The following is a 17352-nucleotide window of genomic DNA, read 5'->3' on the forward strand; positions in this document are numbered from 1 at the left end:
AGACATGCGCTCCAGCGCGGCGCCGACTCGGTCGCCTGCGTACGGCCCCTGCCTCGACCTCGGCACGCTCGCACGCTTCCCAAGGTCGCCCTGCAGCCGGTCCCGCCATGCCGGTCGCCGCGTGGTGCGCCCCTCGCGGTGGTCCAGGCGCACCACACCGGTGCGCAGTGCGGGCCGTGCAGCAGGGGCCCGAGTCGCGCTGCCACTCCGCCCAGCATGTGCATAGTACAGGCGCGCCGGCCGTCGCACGTCGCTCCGACGCAGCGCGGCCCAGGGCCTGGCCACCGACATCCGTAGCGATGAAGCCGCTCTGGCATCTCCTCGCGACGTCGTAGGCGCTCTGGCCCCGCCAAGAGCGGAGGTGGCTTGGCATTTCGCAGGGTTAGGGGGGGGGACTGCTTGTGCTTCTTACAGAGTGGGTCCTGGGCCATGAAGATCCGTGAAAAAGACATCTTGAACCCCACGTAACCTGCTGACAGTCGAAGGAGCTAAAAACTCACAACAGAGCTGACGGGTTCCTCTCGGGGAGCACGGCAATTAGTTAGTCAGGGTAATGGCGAGGGACAGGTTCGAGCCGAAGCAGAGACCCAGCATAAGAGCGATGCCCGACAGCATGGCCGCCACAGAGCGCTCGCCAGCGTAGTGTAGTGTCGGCGTGCGCGGGCAGTGGATGCATGCCATCGTACCAAAGTAGCCGTTGGTCAGTCCTAGCACGAGGATGAGAATGTACGGCATAGCGACGCCGGGAATGAGGCCGCGCACGCACAGTACGAGCAGCGGAACGACGAGGAGGCGGCCAAGAGTGCCGCCAATGACGAACTTCGGTGACGGGCGCAGCACACGGACCATCAGGATAATGCGCGCGATAAAATCACCCGCATTGAACAGCGTCACAACGATGGTCATGTACCAGTCGCTGGACACCGGTACCATGAAGAATACGCCGGGAAACAGGAGCAGACTCGTGAAAAAGATCATGAAGGCGCACAGAAGCATCGGGTAGATGCGCTTAACCACAGGCCACACAGAGACGCGAAGCATCTGCTCTGTCGATGTGATGTCCTTCGTCTGATCCAGATCCACCATCTTATCCGCGTCACCAGTCGCCTGGAGCACATTGGCACTGTCGACACCGAACGCGGCGCCGCTCACTTCGCGCACCTCATCTGTCTCATCCAGCTCGTAGAGGGGACCATCCTTGTGCTCCAGCTTGGACGAGATATCTGCAACGTCGCCTGTGGCGGGCTCGTTGCTGCCTTGCTGCTGAGCCGGCCCCGCCTCATCACGGCGACGCAGTGCAGCAGCGCGGAACTCGGCGATGTACCTCTGCGCAAACGGGTTGTAGCGCAGCAGGAAGAGCTCCACAATAGCCACCACCTGGATAGCAATCCCAATACCAAAGTAAATACGGGAGATGGTGAGCACGTCTTGGAACGTCGACCCCATCGATACCTTCAGAATGATCTGAATGATCGACATGAGGAGCGCAATAACGGTTAGGCCCCACTGCGCGCCGTTCATGAACTTGGTCGGGAAGGGACCAACAAGCGCATTCGTGCACGAATCACACAGCGCCTTGGAGAAACCGCCCATTACCGCGACCACCATGATCACTGCAATCGCGCCACCCTGTGTGGGGATGGTCGCAGCGGGCACGAGAATGATGACGAGCAGCTCCACAAACGGGATTCCAAGGCCCAGGAAAAGACGAACACCAAGCGGGATCGAGCGCACGAGCTGAGTCAGCGACGCGATCTCAGTGACAACCTGCACAGCATACGTGCCGGCGTTGTAGAAAGTGTTAGCGTTCCTCCAGAACAGCGGTGTCTCCGCAACCGCGTCAGGCTTGCCGGTCGCGTAGATGTAGTACTTGCTGACAAAGTCTGGAGCAGACGTGATCGCGCTCGTCACCATCATGATGGACATCCCCAGCAGCACGAATGTGAGGTACGTATTGAATTCGGCAAAGGTGTGGAAACCCAAGCAGTACCACGGGAGTGGCTGGCGGTTCTCCGCGGCCGCAGCAGATTTGTCCATCATCCTCTCTTCGGGTTTATCTGATTGAGCGGGGATTGCTGATCCGTAATTGTCGCTTGTGCTTGCGTAAGAGTTGGCCGGAGAGCCTGAAAGACTTACTGGTCTCAGGAGTTGTGCGAGATCAAGCCTTCTTGCTTTGATGTCTGTCAGCGGTTGTTATTTTTTCTGGTGTGAAGGGTGGAACGGTGGGGAATCGTTAGAATATGGTAGGCCACTGGAGTTTATCGTTCTCCCTGGGAAATATATGACAGATTGAGAGGCGTTCGTTGGAGAGAACGTGTTAGCTCCACTCTTAGAGGATCATGTGAGCACCGGGGGTCGAAAATGGATTTGGCGCAGAGGCAAGAGGGGGATGTGTACCACAGGTGAGGGTGACGGATGACAGAGAGAAAGAGGAAGCTATCGCGCGGTGCTGGCGTGTTCGCGCCTCCAGTTCGACTGCGCAGGAAACATCATTTGCATCAACAGACACAGGCACAAAAGAGCTTGATAGGAATGCTAACGCAGCTCGCATTGTCACTCTTTTTACTTTTGGTTTTCAGCGGAGAGATCGAAGTGCAGAAAACCTTCGAGGCGCACCGGTACCTCTGATAGCAGCAAAAGCTCGGACTGAACGCGAGGGTAAAACTGCAGAAAGTCTATGCTGACTACACTATCAAAAAAGCATGCAGGTATGTGTGTGTGTGTATGTGTACGTGCTCCTCGTTAAGAAACGATTATTCTTGGAGCGCACACACACAGTTGCAATGCTCTGATGGCACGCTGCCCATTGCTAGCAGCTTGGCGGACGGCCCGTTAGTCGAAAGAAAGAAGAGAAAGGGAGGCGATGGAAGAGAAAAACAGAGCGATAAAATGATGGCACACGTTGTGCGATGGTTCCCTTTTCCTTTTCCGTTTCACATGCGCATGAACTTGTCGATACTACGCACGTCTTCGTGGAAGGCGGTTTCGCGCAGCAGCGCCTCTGACTTCGCTTTCGCCAGCTGCACCAGCGGATGGGGAATACCAGCCATCATTGCCACCTCCACGCCGTAGCTGCGAGAGCAGATACCACGCACCAGTCGGTACAGAAACACCACACTTGACACACATGAGCCCATTGCGCAGCTGCGGCTCGTATCGCTAGGCGCTTCGTCGGTAAAGGCAGCCGTCGTCTCCGACTTGAGCACAAAATCCATATACCCCAGCTGCACCACACCTGCGCGTGTGCCTGCGGGAGCCAGGGCTGCCGCGCGCGCCTGCTCCATCGCTAGGGCGTGGTAGTGCGTGGAGAAAATAGTGAGAGGCGCTGCAGGCTTGGTCGCCATCAAGGCGCGCAGCGTGGCGTAGGCGATCGCCATGCCGTCGTGCGTCGACGTCCCTCGTCCAAGCTCGTCGACAAGGCACAGGCTGCGCGCCGTTGCGCTGAGCAGGATATCAGCGGTCTCGCTGAGCTCCACATATAGGGTGCTTTGGCCTTTGTGTGAAGCATCGCGAGCACCAATGCGGGTAAAGATGCGGTCAACGGGGGAAAACTCCATCTTCGTAGCCAGTACAGGCCCGCCTAGCTGTGCCAAGAGCACGTTTATGGCGACAGTGCGCATCAGCGTACTTTTGCCCGCCATGTTCGGGCCAGTAAGAAGCAGAACACGCCCCTCGACGTCATCCAGGCTCACGCTGTTCGCCACAGGGTTTCTTGCCGTGAGAAGGGGATGGATCATATTGCGCCCGCGCACCACAGCAGCATCGCGCTCATGCGCCGTGCAAAGCTGCGGAAAGGACACCGTGGGAAACGCATAATAAAGCTGTGCCAAGTTCAGCAAACAGTCTATGTACGATAGGGCCTGGGCGGCCGAAAAGAGGCGCGGAAACTCGTCGCAGATGCGGCTCGCGACGCTGCAGAGAACAGTGAGCAAAGCCCCAGACTTCATGGCAGTGGCCTCCTTGTGAGCGACTACAAGCGCTTCGATAAATGAGACGACATACTTGACAGTTTTTGAGCTTCGCGCTCTTTCTACCATCCCGGTGGGCGTCATCTTTGGCGCATCTGACACTGCAACTTCAATCAAGAACAAATCTTTACCCAGATCGGTAAAATGAACTTGTGCGCCTTGGAACACATCTTTTTGCAATCGGCGTCGCACGTCGTGCAGCTGTGACTCTATGTGCCTCAGCTTTGCTGTCGCCGCATCAAACACGCTCGAGGTTCCTGGTGAGGGGACCAGCACGCCTCTCTCCTCGGCGGATCGGCGGTCGAAAAGGCCTTCTATGCGCTGGGTACTAACATCTGCAGCAGTAACGTGCTCCAGAAGCTCTCCTAAGAGTACAGGAACGTCAGCCTCATGCCTGCACGCCACTTCTTGGCATCGTGCCAGGAACTGCTTGCCCCAGCCAACCAGCGCACTTAGGGCCTGCACAGACGAGAGAATGATTCCCAGGTTCTTCTTGTACTGCACCATGGGATCCACGTACGCAATGCTGTGCGAATCACTCTGCTTAATGTCGGACAACCGCGAAAGAAAGCGCTCAAAGTCCACAGACACTACGGACGAAAAAAGAGACAGCCCCTCGTTGGGACGGGATCGCTTCTCCCCGAGTTGCTCACTGATCTCCGCTTCCCTGAGAGGATGCAGCAAATTGTACCGCGCCAAGAACTGCACTGCCTCCTGACGCGCCGCGATGACCTCCGCGCTGGCGGAGGGTCTCAGTAGCCACGAGCGGAAAAGGCGACGTCCGCCGTTTGTGATGCAGCGATTTAGGCATCCATTCAGCGAGTGCTTGTCAGAGCCATCATGCAAGTTTGTTATCACTTCCATATTGCTCACGGTTGTAGCATCTAGTACAAGACCCGTATCGAAGCGACGCTCAAAATCTGTAATGGGCAGTTGTCTGCTTGCAACTCCATTCAACAAAGTATCTGGAGCCCTCCCAGAGTCAACTTTGAGTGCGCCCGACAAGTGGGCTATGTACTCTGTTGCCTCGGAGAAAATACTGATGTCGCTTGCAAGGCGTAGAAATGTGAAATAACTCACCATCACCTGCTCTGCCGTTACTGCATTCGTCATGGAAGACCCCGGTGGGGTCCTCTTAGAAATACGCTCGACAGTAAACCCTTCACTTTGAGCCCACTTGGTAACTTCGTCACAGGCTAGGTCGAATTTCTGACTTTCTTCCGTATCTTTGGGGCTCCAATCGCTGCTTGATATGATCACCTCCTTCGGTCTCAGCTGCTGCAACAGAGTACTGAAATCACGTAAGGTGAAGTCTTTTAGAAAGCTGCTAGCTTCTTTTTCTCTCTTTATGTCGGACTCCAAGGTGATCGTGTCGCGCTCCACTTTGGACTCTCTGTTTCGAGAGCCACAAGCGCACCGATACGCTACACGACGTGACAAATCAACGGCGAATGCATCGATGATGAACTCCCTGTCACGACAGATCGGAGCAAGGGATAAAACGAACACCTCCCCATGATCAGAGAGCATCGACGGATCTTTTAACGTCCCTGGGGTCAACACCTCGACTAGTTCACGAGGAACAACCTTCGTCCTCGCCGCTTCTGTTTCGCTCTCGCTCTCCTTCATCTGCTCAACACGGCCTACTTTGTATCCGCGATACACAAAAAGCCGAGCCCACTCATTGTAGCTTTGTTCGGGAACACCTGCCAAACGCATTTTTCCTCGATTCGACGTGTCGAAGACCATTTTCAGTCCGAATTCGCGGCTGGCAATGACAGCATCATAGTCATAAAGTTCGTAGAATTTCCCCTTCTTGAAGAACACTACAATGTTGTAGTGCTTCGACTTGATATCCCAATACTGTCTTTCCATATTGGCCATTGCATCCAGATACTTTTGCGGAATCGATATAGTCGGAGGCGGCGCATTTGGGTCGATTCCTTCCAGGAAGGGATAAGTGAAGCTCACCGAGTTCACATTGGCCTGACTATCCACAAGCATTACTGCAGAGGCGAAGAAACCAAAGGTAACCCTTTATTGTTGCAAGGGAGTCAGAAATAGCACGTCAACGCAGTGTGTCGGAGGAGGAGAAGCGCGAAGGAGTCTGAAAGAAGCACAGGGAGATTTTCAGTTCATTTGCATTTTCGTCTCCACGATAGGCATGAAAAGGAAAACCTAAAATCTCCGGTTCACCACCCCAATCATCGAGCCCAAAAGAGGAACAGCTGCGCGCTTGTGCACGAATTCTCTTCTTTTTGTAGCCCGTGGAGCCTTTACATAGTACAAAACCTCCTTGCGTCAAAGAAGACTCTTGAAGAACCTTAGAGGCATGTAGATTTTTTTTCGTACATAAGCGAAAGCCTAGTTGTCAGCATTTTTTTTGTACCTAAGCACAAATAGAGCAGCAATCAATTTCTTGTTGAATTTTTCCGTATCAGGCCTGCGTTGCACAAAATCTCAGCTCGAGGGAAGTCAAAGTCTTCTTGAGCATAATAAGTACCCCCTCATCACGTGATTCACTCAATACAAACGGAAAGCCAAAGAAAAATCAACACTCTCAAGAAGGTAACAAAAAAATACGTTCTGCATGCATTATTCACAATGAGAATACAAAGAAGAAGCGGTCCTTCAAACAGAAAGAAATTTCCGAGCCTTCTCGTAACTGAACGCTTTTCTTTTTGATGTCAAGGGCATCGGTACCAGTACGTACGCGCTTGCTAAAAAAAAAGCAACCTTTGTGACACAGAGAAAGAACTTTGAAAGTTAGATGGTAAACGGCCATAGCATCACCTAGCCTTTTCAATAGAGTAAGCAAAGCACTTACAGAACAAACACTGCACTGAAGAAACAGGGAAGGAAAAGTCAGAGGATCTTGGAGAAATCATACAAAAACGTCCGCACCGCCAACAAAAAGGTGTAAAATAGGTATCCAATCTATCAGATTAGGGCTTATATTTCAGAGAAGCTGAAATATCAACGCACCCAGTGCCTAATCCATGAGGAAAAAAATGGAGTGTGTTACTGCTATTCCGTCTTCTGATTGAATCTCCAATTGAGGAAGGCTTCCATCATCCTTATTCTTTCTGATTCCGAACGGGTAGGATAGAGGAGATATCGTCTACATGCTACAGCAAAGGCCGGGTGAAACGCATTAGCTGAATAAATAATCCTACAATAGATCAAACGTAAGCAGAGCACCCTCAGGTAAAAAGAAGCTCTCATCAGAAAGCAACGGTTTCGCTAGTAATTACCACGGGGACGGCATTTACCAGAGAGAAAAAAAGAAGGGTTGAATTATTATCTTCGTAGGAATTTTTCGCAGCAAAGGGCAAAAGAATCCTTTAGCTTCATTAGACGTCTTCTGAAAAGGCCTAGGAAAAGAGCTGAAGAAAAGCCGCAGCAACGAAATCTCCCATATCCTTGTGTGCCTTCTGGTATCAAGGTACCTTTCCATCCCACTGAAGCTATCAGCAACCCCCCTCCACAAAGAGTCCACACGGGAACTCATATCTTCTTTCAAGCTTAGCACTCAGGGCGATCCCAGCAATTAAATTCATGAGTTCCATTTAGCTCCAGTAGCATTTGGTCAGCGTTGCTGCACGGATTGTTATTAACACAGGAGACACCGCTACCGCGTTCGCTGCCAGTTCTTAACAGCTGCTCTACAACATCTTTTTTGACTGAATACACTTCCACAGATTCAACTACCCATGACTCTGCTGGGGAAAGGCGAGGGTTTTTAAACGTTGTGCAGCGCACACCATGTGAAGTTCCGTTCTCCAACCAGCGGTTTATAAACCACCCATAATAACCTGGCTGCCCTCCCATACCTATGCCGATCTTTTCTTCGAGCGGGTGCGTGTCGAAGAGATACATGAAATTAGAATTCATTGAAGAGTGGGAGTGGTAAATCTCCCCTTCGGCGCTCACACCATCACTTTCATGAGCATTTGCGCGGAACACAAAACAGTTCACGCTTCCGAAAAAAACGTTGCTCTGATTTGTGGGAGCAGAGGTCGTCCTCTGCCTTTGTCCCTCACGAAGTGCCCGCGCCGACGCTGCAGCTGAACTTTTTGCATTTTTTTCACGCTCCGCTACCGTTAGCCAGTCGCTTTCACAAAACGCGCCGAGAACACGAGGACTATCTTTCACTTTTATCACTATGATGGTGGGTCCTTTTGACGTAATGCGCTGCACAAGTTTCTGAAACGACTTGCCATTCAAGTGACTGCTATACAGTAAGTACCATTTGGCTACCTCAGAGAATGTGCCGCACTTGCACGACGGCGGCAGAGCATCGGCCAAGCGAGCAGCAAGCTTGGGTGTAAGAATAAGCATACTCTTGTCAGCATCCTCGACACCTACAATTTCAGGGGATGGGAAAGCAGGGGGCATGTGATTAATCTCATCATTCTCGTTTGATGCATGATAATGGCGTTTGCTGTCGCCATCTGAGGATGGCGCGTTGAAAAACTGGCCCATGACCATAAGATCTTCGCATGCGAAAGAGCCGAAAAAGAGTTTTTGAAGAAGTTGAATAGGAACCCCTCCTTTGTGCGATGAAAACACATAAACTGCATATTTGGGTGAAGTCCTGTTTTCTGCACCGTACGAATTTGGGCAAGGGACCCGCTGCCTTCGCTCTCTAGGAACAGCAACTCAGGTTTCTGCTCCAAAGATTTCCTCTTGGATATATCCTCGGCTTATTATTGGCTTGAATTTTCGGTATGGCCGGTTAAAAAAAGAGAAAGATGGCATTTGGTTGCGCACATACCACATTCCTCCCTCATCATTTGTGGCGACAGAAAGAGACACGTATCAGCGACAAGCAGCATGCATGTTGACTCAAATATATCTACTATCGTCACGGGGCCCCAAAAAGGCCAACGAAGTGATTCAACCAAAACCGCTGTACATGCCTGATAAGTAACCAAACGGCTTTGATGCAAAATACTACTCCGTCAAAGCTTAGATGACAATTGACGCCCGGTGGCTCCCCCCCTCTCTCCCTCACCCCGTGTGCCATCCCCCCCCCTCTATGCACCCTTTCGAACCGTGATCAATCTGACTTCAACGATTAGAGGAGGGAGACGCTGCTCAGAGGCTCTTTGAATCCCCTCTGCGATACCAAGAGCCAGTCTAGCGACATTTCCTTTGTACTTTTTTCATTCTGGGAGCCCGACTGGCCTCAGGAACCTGAGGCTCCCCTGTCAAGGTTGCGATGCCGTTACACTAGATAGTGATGCCGCTTAGCATGGGGTATGAATTATTCGCCTTCTGCAGATAGTACGCAGCTGAGGCAGAAACCTAACGCGCCTACAAAGCAATGAACCTATGTTACTCGTCTCTCCAGGGTTTTGTGCGCCCCTGAGCAGCATCAACAAGTGCAGTATTCATGCTCGTGGAGTGCCTGCTTCGCTTTTCAAGTAATCTCTTGATGCGGGTACCCGCGCATATGAGTCTACCGCCCACTGTGTTGGCTTGGCCTACACGTTCAGCTTTCCTCTCCTTCTCACTTTCTTTTCCAACTGTGGTGTCTTGTCGATTTTGCGCCCAAGCCTAGCCACTCTCGACTCTTCGCTGTACTACATTCATCAAAAAAAAAACTATACATTTCTTTCTTATTGAACTCTTATTTCTCTCACCTGAACCGAAAATGGTCTCCAATGTTATACTTCTCTTCGACGTAGACGGCACTCTAACGCCACCGCGAAAAGCAGAAACCATCGACATGAAGGAAACGTTGTCTAAGGCTCGCGCGGCTGGCTTCAAGATTGGTGTCGTTGGTGGTTCTGACTTTTCCAAGCAGAAAGAGCAGCTGGGAGAGTCAATCCTCGAGGACTTTGACTACGTCTTTTCCGAAAACGGTCTTCTGGCTTTCAAGGATGGCAAGGAATTTCACCGCAACAGCCTTCTGCAGGCTCTTGGGAATGACAGGGTGATGGCATTTGTAAAGAAGTGCCTGCACCTCATCGCTGACATGAACATTCCGGTGCAACGTGGCACCTTCGTGGAATTTCGAAACGGTATGTTCAACGTCTCTCCCATCGGCCGAAACTGCTCGCAGGAGGAGCGCGACGCGTTCGAGCTGTACGACAAGGAGCACCACATCCGTGAGAAGATGATCTCTGATCTTAAGAATGCCTTCCCCGACTACCCGCTCGCCTATTCTATTGGTGGCCAAATCAGTTTCGATGTCTTTCCCAAGGGCTGGGATAAGACGTACTGTTTGCAGTTTGTTGAGAAGGACTTTGAGACCATCCACTTTTTCGGTGACAAAACCTCAGAAGGTGGAAACGATTACGAAATCTACTCTGATGCTCGCACAGTGGGCCACTCTGTGAAGACCTACAAGGACACCATTTGCATTCTCGAGAGCCTCATTAAAGAATCGTAGTGAATCTCTCCTGATTTTCGCCGAAGACCCTTCCTTGATCCGTTCCAGCGAGAAACGCCCCCAAATGATGGAGTAAGCGTTCCCTTTCCGTTGACGCAACTTTCTCATTCTCTGGGCGGACTTCGACTCAAACCGCTTTTCTTCCATGCAGGCGAGTGTATGGTTTTATATTTCATCTTCATCAGCCTTTTTTCACTCCCCCCGAAGCTCCTACTTCCTAAGACCGTGCGTATTATACAAGAGCATGCTAACAGTATTATTTTTCCACGTTTGCTACATGGTGCGACATTGAAGAACCTCCGTTTAGGATGAAGTTAATATGAAGGGAAAAACAAATGAACACTACTAGCTCTAAGGGTATTGCTTTACTCGACTTCAATAGCTAGGCTCCTATGAGTTGAAGTCCGAGAAAAATATATATCACCAGCATAAGGATTTTTTCGTTTTCTATCGGTGTACCCTTCAGCTCTTTTGTTTCGCGAAGCGACTCACTCATTCTCCCGTGTCACCTTGCTCGATGCACTCGTCCTCGGCTTCGCTGTGTGGCAAAACTTCGCCAAAAAACTTTTCCCTTCCTTGTGCTTTGGCTTAGCAGGCTTTGAGGGATCAGCATGGACGAGCACCTTCCAGACTGCACCTGTTCAGGTATCCGCTTCTGTGCCAGGTGCCGCAACTCATCTAGAGTGCAGGAACTCTTTCGTGGAGCTGTTTCTCTCACTAGCGCGACCACTGTTATTGAAGGGCAACATAAGGCTGAGCGACTTTCTTCATGCTCCTTTGCAATCTTAAGGAGGAGCGACCATAGCCTCTGCATCGAATGCATGAACGTATTCAAGTCTTGCGTGCCGTTAAAGTCATGTGCATATCACAAGTATGCTACAGCTACGAGTATTACTATCAGTGGCCTTGCTGTCTTTCAAAACGTGCTAGCGGAGGAAGAGGAGATGGCAATCATACGCTACCTAGACAATCCACACCCGTTTCCGGCCTGGAAAGAATCTCAGAGCGGACGGCGCAAGCAAGATTACGGCCCGAGGCGTAATTTTAAGAGGAAAAAGCTGAAGGCCGCGAATATCCCAGCGATGCCGCTGGCGCTAAAGGAAGTTTTCACTGTCATCTCTTCCAAAGTGGAAGAGTGCACTGGGAAGGCATACCAAATCGCTGAAGTATCCGTACTGGAGTACGTGGAGGGAAGGATGAGCAACTTTGATCCTCATGTCGATGACACCTGGCTCTGGGGAGACCGTATTGCTGGTCTGAACTTGAATGAAGCGTGTGTCATGACATTTGTCAACCCGGACGGGTTATGTTGTGATGTGTTCTTTCCGCGTCGCTCGTTTTTCCTCATGTCTGGAACCTGTCGCTACAAGTGGATGCACGGTATCCGTCCTGAACATGTTCGGGGGCGGCGAATTTCTCTAAGTTTCCGCGAGCTGTCCAACGAAATTCTTACTGACGTGAATAGTGCGGAAGCGGTGCTTTCTGCTGCTTCGACTTTTCTGTAACAAACTGACGAGTGATCTGCTCAAGAAACAGAAGAAAAAATAACCCCGCGATCATATCTCTCTCGGTTACTCACCGCAAACACTGGGATCGCTTGAGAGACGCATCTTGATTTTTTCTTGATGTGCTGTGCGCTCGTAGCGAATGCATTTGAAAGCGATACGCCTCACTCGCTATGCTGAACATTTTATTGCCTTCTTTGCCGATACAGTTGTCAACTCTGCTGGTCTATCATCTTTTTCTTTCTCTTCACGCTTACTGCTCACCATTTTGGCAATATGTACTGTGGAATGTGCATTTCCAGGGTGAAGCTCTGCGTTTTTTCCCTTTATACATGCCTGTGTGGCTACCTTAGTTTGTTGTCTCTGCCTGTATACATTTGCCTCCGATGTTGCGCAGCCCATGAGCCAATCCCGTCCCAAGTGCTCGACCCTTGTGGGTCGAAAACTCAGCGGGCTGCCTGTGGAGAGCAGTACGCTGCTGAAAGATGGCAGGCTATCGCTAGAGAGCATAATGCTGCAATTTCTTCGTGGTGAACCGCTCAGACTCGAGTACGCCATGGAGGTTGTTCAGCAGGCGGCACTTGTCCTTCGCACCGAACCGAATACGCTTCACATCGATGACAATGTAGTTGTTGTTGGAGATATTCAAGGCCAGTACTACGATTTGGTGAAGATTTTAGGGGCTTGTGGTCCACTAGACACGACAAAGTACCTTTTTTTGGGCAACTACATAGGCAATGGTGGATTCAACTTGGAGTGTCTTCTTTTCCTGCTAGCTGCCAAGGTCACTTACCCGAAGTCGATTTTCCTGATCCGTGGAAGCAATGAATCAAAATTCATGGCAGACGTTCTTCAACTCGGTGAGGAGTGCCAGCTCAAGTATTCCTGCACTTTGCTGCCACAAATACTGTCAGCGTTCAACTGTTTGCCACTTGTAGCAATAGTCCGGAAAAAGCTTTTCTGCGTTCACTCAGGACTCTCCCCAGACGTGTCGCATGTAGACGATATTGCGCTAATTCACCGTTTCCGTCACATTCCGACTCGAGGGGCGATGTGTGATATGGTGTGGTCTGAACCGGATTGGGACACGAGCAATCAGCTATACAACAATGTTGAGGAGTCTTCAGATGAGACATATGTTCCACGACTCGGCTTGTTTGAGACACGGCCACTTTTCATTACAAACAAGCAGCGGGGCCTGAGCTACGTATTCAATTTCGCATGCGCCAAGCGTTTTGTCTCGGCGAACAACCTTCTCTGTATCATTCGAGGCCATGAAGTTCAAGAGCTGGGGTTTAAACTGTATCGCCCGCATCCGAACCACCTGTTCCCTTGTCTGATCTCTCTTTTTTCGGCTCCAAATTACTGCTCTAGTTTCGGGAACAAAGGAGCAGTTTTAGTCGTGTCGAAGGAGAATATCTGCTTTAAGCAGTTTGAAACATCGCCCCATCCATGCTTGCTGCAAGGGCGGAATGCATTTTCGTGGTCTCTGCCGTTCCTGGAGAGCAACCTGATGTCTATTTTTCTCTCTCTCCTCTCGGGCTCTGACTACGACCCGATGGGTGTGGACAGGTCTGAAAAGGGCTCGAGTGACGGAGAGGGAGGTGTCTTACAACTTGTTTGAAGTAGTAATGAGGGCAGCCCCTTCCTGACTAGACAGGAGCGTGGTTCCAGGTGTGCTGGGTATGTGAGCCCCCTGCCTTGTGAGGGGAGGCGCAAGTGTTTTTCCCCTTGTTTTGCATTTGTTGTGTCCTTCTGTGACCGTGACACCGCGGCTCTTGTTCTTGCTGCTGCTTTACACCCATGGCCCTCGATACATGTGAATCAATCAACATAACCTCGTGCTTCTGAAGCCTCGTGATCATGAAAGCGAAGCCGGCTCACTGCGTTTGACTGACGAGGGCACTATCGATTAGGCCAGCAAAGTTGTTTGGCGTGAGTAGTAGGGCCAGCAGATCCACTTCATTGAAGTGCGACTAACACGCTAGGTAAAAGGAGCCACCTGCTGCAGTAAATGAAGCGTTTATCGAATGAACTTTATTTTCCTCTGTACCTTCTGCCCCGTTTCTCCTCCGATGCTTCTCTCTCTGTACTTAACCCTTTCCACTCTGCAGCTCATATCTTTACGTCTATAACCACTTTTTGTGCTTTGGTAAGGGTTTCTCTAGCGTTTGCCAGGCTATGAAAAAAATAGCATTCTGTTTTCCAATTCCCTTCTATGGCTGAAAGCGTTGATGCGCTGCAACGGCGTATCAACCACGCTATGGAAAGCCAAATGGTACCACCCGAAACGAACTACATCAGTGAGCTACTTGCCGCCAGCTTGGCTCATGACAGCTCCAACGAACAATTGAGGCTGCTGGACTACCGATGGCAAACATATCTCGACAAACAGTACGTGCAATCTCAGCACCTAGATGAGTTTTTAGAGGGGCTGGTGCAGCATCTACTGAAAAAGAAACCTGAGCGTCCCTTGGAAGAGCTGTTGCTTTACCTTGAAAGCGAGAGTCGGCAGTAGTTAGCATGGTCTCCGGAGACATAGCTGCAATAGGGTCCGCTTTCCGTTTGCCATTGACCTTTCAGTACGCCGACATACACCAAAGCTTGCGCTGGCCTTGCGGGTGTTGTTCGTGAAAATATTCCCATTCTAGCTCCACTCGAAAACGGAACTCTGTATTTTTTCAAGGAGGCGACTTCGAAAGCCGATTGGCTCATCGGCGCCTGATTGATCTGCCCAAACGTGGCCAGCCCGCGGCTCTTACCTACGGTTTGTCCTCTTTTCACCATGCTACAAGCGAGATGGTGCAAAAGAGGAGAAGGAGAGCAGCCTTCTGTTTCAACCTCTCGGCAGTTAAAGGGCGCATAGTGAGGAGGAAGAGACTGTAACACAGCCGTCCGCATACCGTGCATTGTTAGCTTCTCCAGCTTCCATACATTGAAAGCCTCTGCGCGCACCTTTCATCACCGTTCTGGTCTTCACCACTACTCTTGTTTCCGTCTTCTGTGGCTCCTCCAGAATAAGAACACTGTATGTGCCCACACGCAACTCTCTGGGTGCCCTAAATGGAGCCTTGTGATCTACTCACGAAGTGCGACCACATTGCCATTTGGGTACCAGTCCGCTTCCGCTGGGCGGTCTGTGTGACCTTTGCGTTGCGGAACCGTCTCACAAGAGAAGGGGTGCTCGAATCACTTTGTCAAACGAGTTTACCTTCTTCCGCAGAGCGCGGCGGAACAAAAGGGCGAGATGAACGCTTTTTCTCGGTGAGCGCGCGCGGCGCCGAGGATCGTGCAAGGCCTTCAAGCAGGCGGTGGAGAACTGCTGCTTCTTTGTCAGCGTCGAGTTAGGCGCCCCCTACCATGGAGGGTGGCACTAATGCCCTGTACGGCATTATTGAGCGCTCCTCTACACATCATGCGCTCCTGTGCGGTATGATGTGAGATAGTCATGTCCAAGCGGCGGAGACTGCTATCAAGATCGTCTCCGCGTGCTAGCTCCTATTTTAGGTTCATTTATCATGTGTGTGTGACAGGATAGATGGCTGAGCCCGGTAAAGTGCTCCGACGGCGGAGCCTTCTCGAAGCAAAGGGTGCGCGCAGCTTCCTTCTGACAAGAGGCGTTCCTACAGCAAGCACTACCTCTGAGCCGCACAACCAAGACATTCGCTTCAGTTCTAGAGCCACAGCCCCAGCTCTGTTTTGGCGGCTCAGGGGTGCTGGCCTGGCCAACTCTACGCCCTCGGCGTCGACTGCTTCCGCGTCATCGCCTTCCTCCTCTGGTCCACCCCTTTTTTTGGATGTCATGGGCCTAATTCGATTGGTGCGCGAGCACGCTGACGAATATTTTTAGCATTCGGGATGGCGTATTCCCCGAAGGGAGTCTCTTTGGCTAAGAAAGATCTGACGATGCTGCGAGATGGAACAGTGCGCGATCAGCATACGGAGCTGCTAGCTCTCAAAACGAAGGCAGGCGCGGGCGCCAACAACATCGTAACACAGAGTTTCTTTGGCGCGGAAGTGCTCGGCCAGTTCGGCCCTTTCCGGTGGCGGTCCAGTATTTGCTGCCCATCTCCTATGTGCACCGTCTCAAGTCCTTTGGCTTGTCCCAGCTATCTGGAAGAGCGCTCCCTCGGCCCGCATCAAGTCAGCAAAAAGCAACGAGAACGAAGCCAGGCGCACCGAGGTGGCGCGCTACCAACTGCTTGTGAAGCAGCCGCAGTCGCGTGGATGCGCAAGAAAGTGCCCTTTCACCATTCATTCGGACTACACTTTTGCCATCCTCTAGGGCACTTATTGCGCTACTCATTGCTTGCTTCCATGAAGCCCTTGACAGAATGAAGAGCGACGCTGTCAAGCAACTATGTAGCGAGTGCATCGGTCACTTCTAGTTGCAAGTCACTTGATGTGCATGGCTCTTTGGGGTTGCACCACAGGGAAGAGGCCCGGACTCGGTGTCAAAATAACGCCACAGCAGCACCCTCTCGTTGGGAGCGGCAGGCGGGCATCGTGCCGGACTGCTGCGGCGCAGCCGACTCAAACAGTACACACGAATCCTAACAGTGAAGGGGATGAGAGAACTCCACGCAGCATTCGTGAAACTGAATCGCTTTTTTGGTTGAGTTTCTGGATGGCTTGCGGCACGCAGCCGTGAGCGGACAAGCCCTGCAGTGAAGCCGTGCACATCGTGGAGCTCCTCCAGCTGCTCGATACACGAGGTCGGCGCAAGAGCGACTCCCAGCCGTCTGAGGACATAGCGCCGAGCTCACACAAGGCATCTGGATGGGTGGCAGAGAGGTGCTATTCGTATCGTAAGAGCTACGCCGAGTCTTTGTGTCCTTTTTTGCCCTCTGCGTCGACTGTGTTCAAGATGCTCGGGAAAAAATCCTTCCTCGAGTACATGGCGATGAATGGGCAAGCCTAGATGACGCGCGCGGAGGCGCATGAGGGGCCGTGACGATGACGCCAGGGGAGGGAGGCTGCTACAGCTCACGGAACTTCAGCTAGGGCTGCCCACCACTTCGCCGGTGGCGGCACCGGTCGAGCCGCAGAAGCGCCGTATTGCTCCTCGGCAAGGGCCTCAAGATCTCCACTGGGGATATCTTCTACGGGTGCGATGTGATTCAACCGATCACCGTCTCAGTCAACTCGTTTTGCGGGTAAATGGGAAAGGCCTATGAAATCAGAGGCACCACTTTTCCCCCAGTGAAGTCCATGCCGTGGTGCCCTACATGAGGACGGAGAGGGGGGTGACAGTGGCGTGGTGAAGCAGGCATTCCAAGAAATGCCAGCGCGATGGGAGAACTCCGCTGTGGAGCTTTGCACCAAGATTCCGTCATTGACACTGATAGATCTGGCGCAGTTACACCACAGATCACCGGTTACCGTTGCGCCTGCCGATGGCACCGATGTGCCTACACTGAGTCAGTTTTTAAGAGCGCTCTGAGCTACTTTGGGTGGCTTGGAGAGTGTGCAGGGAAGA

General features: G+C 51.7%; 8 protein-coding genes across 8 annotated transcripts; 5 read left to right on the forward strand and 3 right to left on the reverse strand.

The window, feature by feature from the left end:
- Positions 1-537: 537 nt before the first annotated feature.
- LSCM1_00199 (uncharacterized protein) lies at positions 538-2040 on the reverse strand (the record flags this gene model as incomplete). Its single annotated transcript, XM_067317852.1, has 1 exon — positions 538-2040. One exon carries the CDS (start codon positions 2038-2040, stop codon positions 538-540), a length of 1503 nt encoding a protein of 500 aa, XP_067173957.1.
- An 893-nt stretch (positions 2041-2933) lies between these two features.
- LSCM1_00200 (uncharacterized protein) lies at positions 2934-5972 on the reverse strand (the record flags this gene model as incomplete). The annotated part of the gene is made up of 1 exon (XM_067317853.1): positions 2934-5972. One exon carries the CDS (start codon positions 5970-5972, stop codon positions 2934-2936), a length of 3039 nt encoding a protein of 1012 aa, XP_067173958.1.
- A 1521-nt stretch (positions 5973-7493) lies between these two features.
- LSCM1_00201 (uncharacterized protein) lies at positions 7494-8459 on the reverse strand (the record flags this gene model as incomplete). Its single annotated transcript, XM_067317854.1, has 1 exon — positions 7494-8459. The coding sequence occupies one exon, from the start codon at positions 8457-8459 to the stop codon at positions 7494-7496; it is 966 nt and encodes a 321-aa protein (XP_067173959.1).
- A 1168-nt stretch (positions 8460-9627) lies between these two features.
- Positions 9628-10368, forward strand: LSCM1_00202 (uncharacterized protein; the record flags this gene model as incomplete). The annotated part of the gene is made up of 1 exon (XM_067317855.1): positions 9628-10368. The coding sequence occupies one exon, from the start codon at positions 9628-9630 to the stop codon at positions 10366-10368; it is 741 nt and encodes a 246-aa protein (XP_067173960.1).
- A 611-nt stretch (positions 10369-10979) lies between these two features.
- Positions 10980-11873, forward strand: LSCM1_00203 (uncharacterized protein; the record flags this gene model as incomplete). The annotated part of the gene is made up of 1 exon (XM_067317856.1): positions 10980-11873. The coding sequence occupies one exon, from the start codon at positions 10980-10982 to the stop codon at positions 11871-11873; it is 894 nt and encodes a 297-aa protein (XP_067173961.1).
- Positions 11874-12273: 400 nt separating this feature from the next.
- LSCM1_00204 (uncharacterized protein) lies at positions 12274-13497 on the forward strand (the record flags this gene model as incomplete). The annotated part of the gene is made up of 1 exon (XM_067317857.1): positions 12274-13497. One exon carries the CDS (start codon positions 12274-12276, stop codon positions 13495-13497), a length of 1224 nt encoding a protein of 407 aa, XP_067173962.1.
- A 594-nt stretch (positions 13498-14091) lies between these two features.
- On the forward strand, positions 14092-14391 carry LSCM1_00205 (uncharacterized protein; the record flags this gene model as incomplete). The annotated part of the gene is made up of 1 exon (XM_067317858.1): positions 14092-14391. One exon carries the CDS (start codon positions 14092-14094, stop codon positions 14389-14391), a length of 300 nt encoding a protein of 99 aa, XP_067173963.1.
- Positions 14392-17154: 2763 nt separating this feature from the next.
- LSCM1_00206 (uncharacterized protein) lies at positions 17155-17316 on the forward strand (the record flags this gene model as incomplete). Its single annotated transcript, XM_067317859.1, has 1 exon — positions 17155-17316. The coding sequence occupies one exon, from the start codon at positions 17155-17157 to the stop codon at positions 17314-17316; it is 162 nt and encodes a 53-aa protein (XP_067173964.1).
- Positions 17317-17352: the final 36 nt, after the last annotated feature.

This window comes from Leishmania martiniquensis, chromosome 36, assembly GCF_017916325.1.
Source record: "Leishmania martiniquensis isolate LSCM1 chromosome 36, whole genome shotgun sequence".
Lineage (NCBI taxonomy): Eukaryota > Euglenozoa > Kinetoplastea > Trypanosomatida > Trypanosomatidae > Leishmania > Leishmania martiniquensis.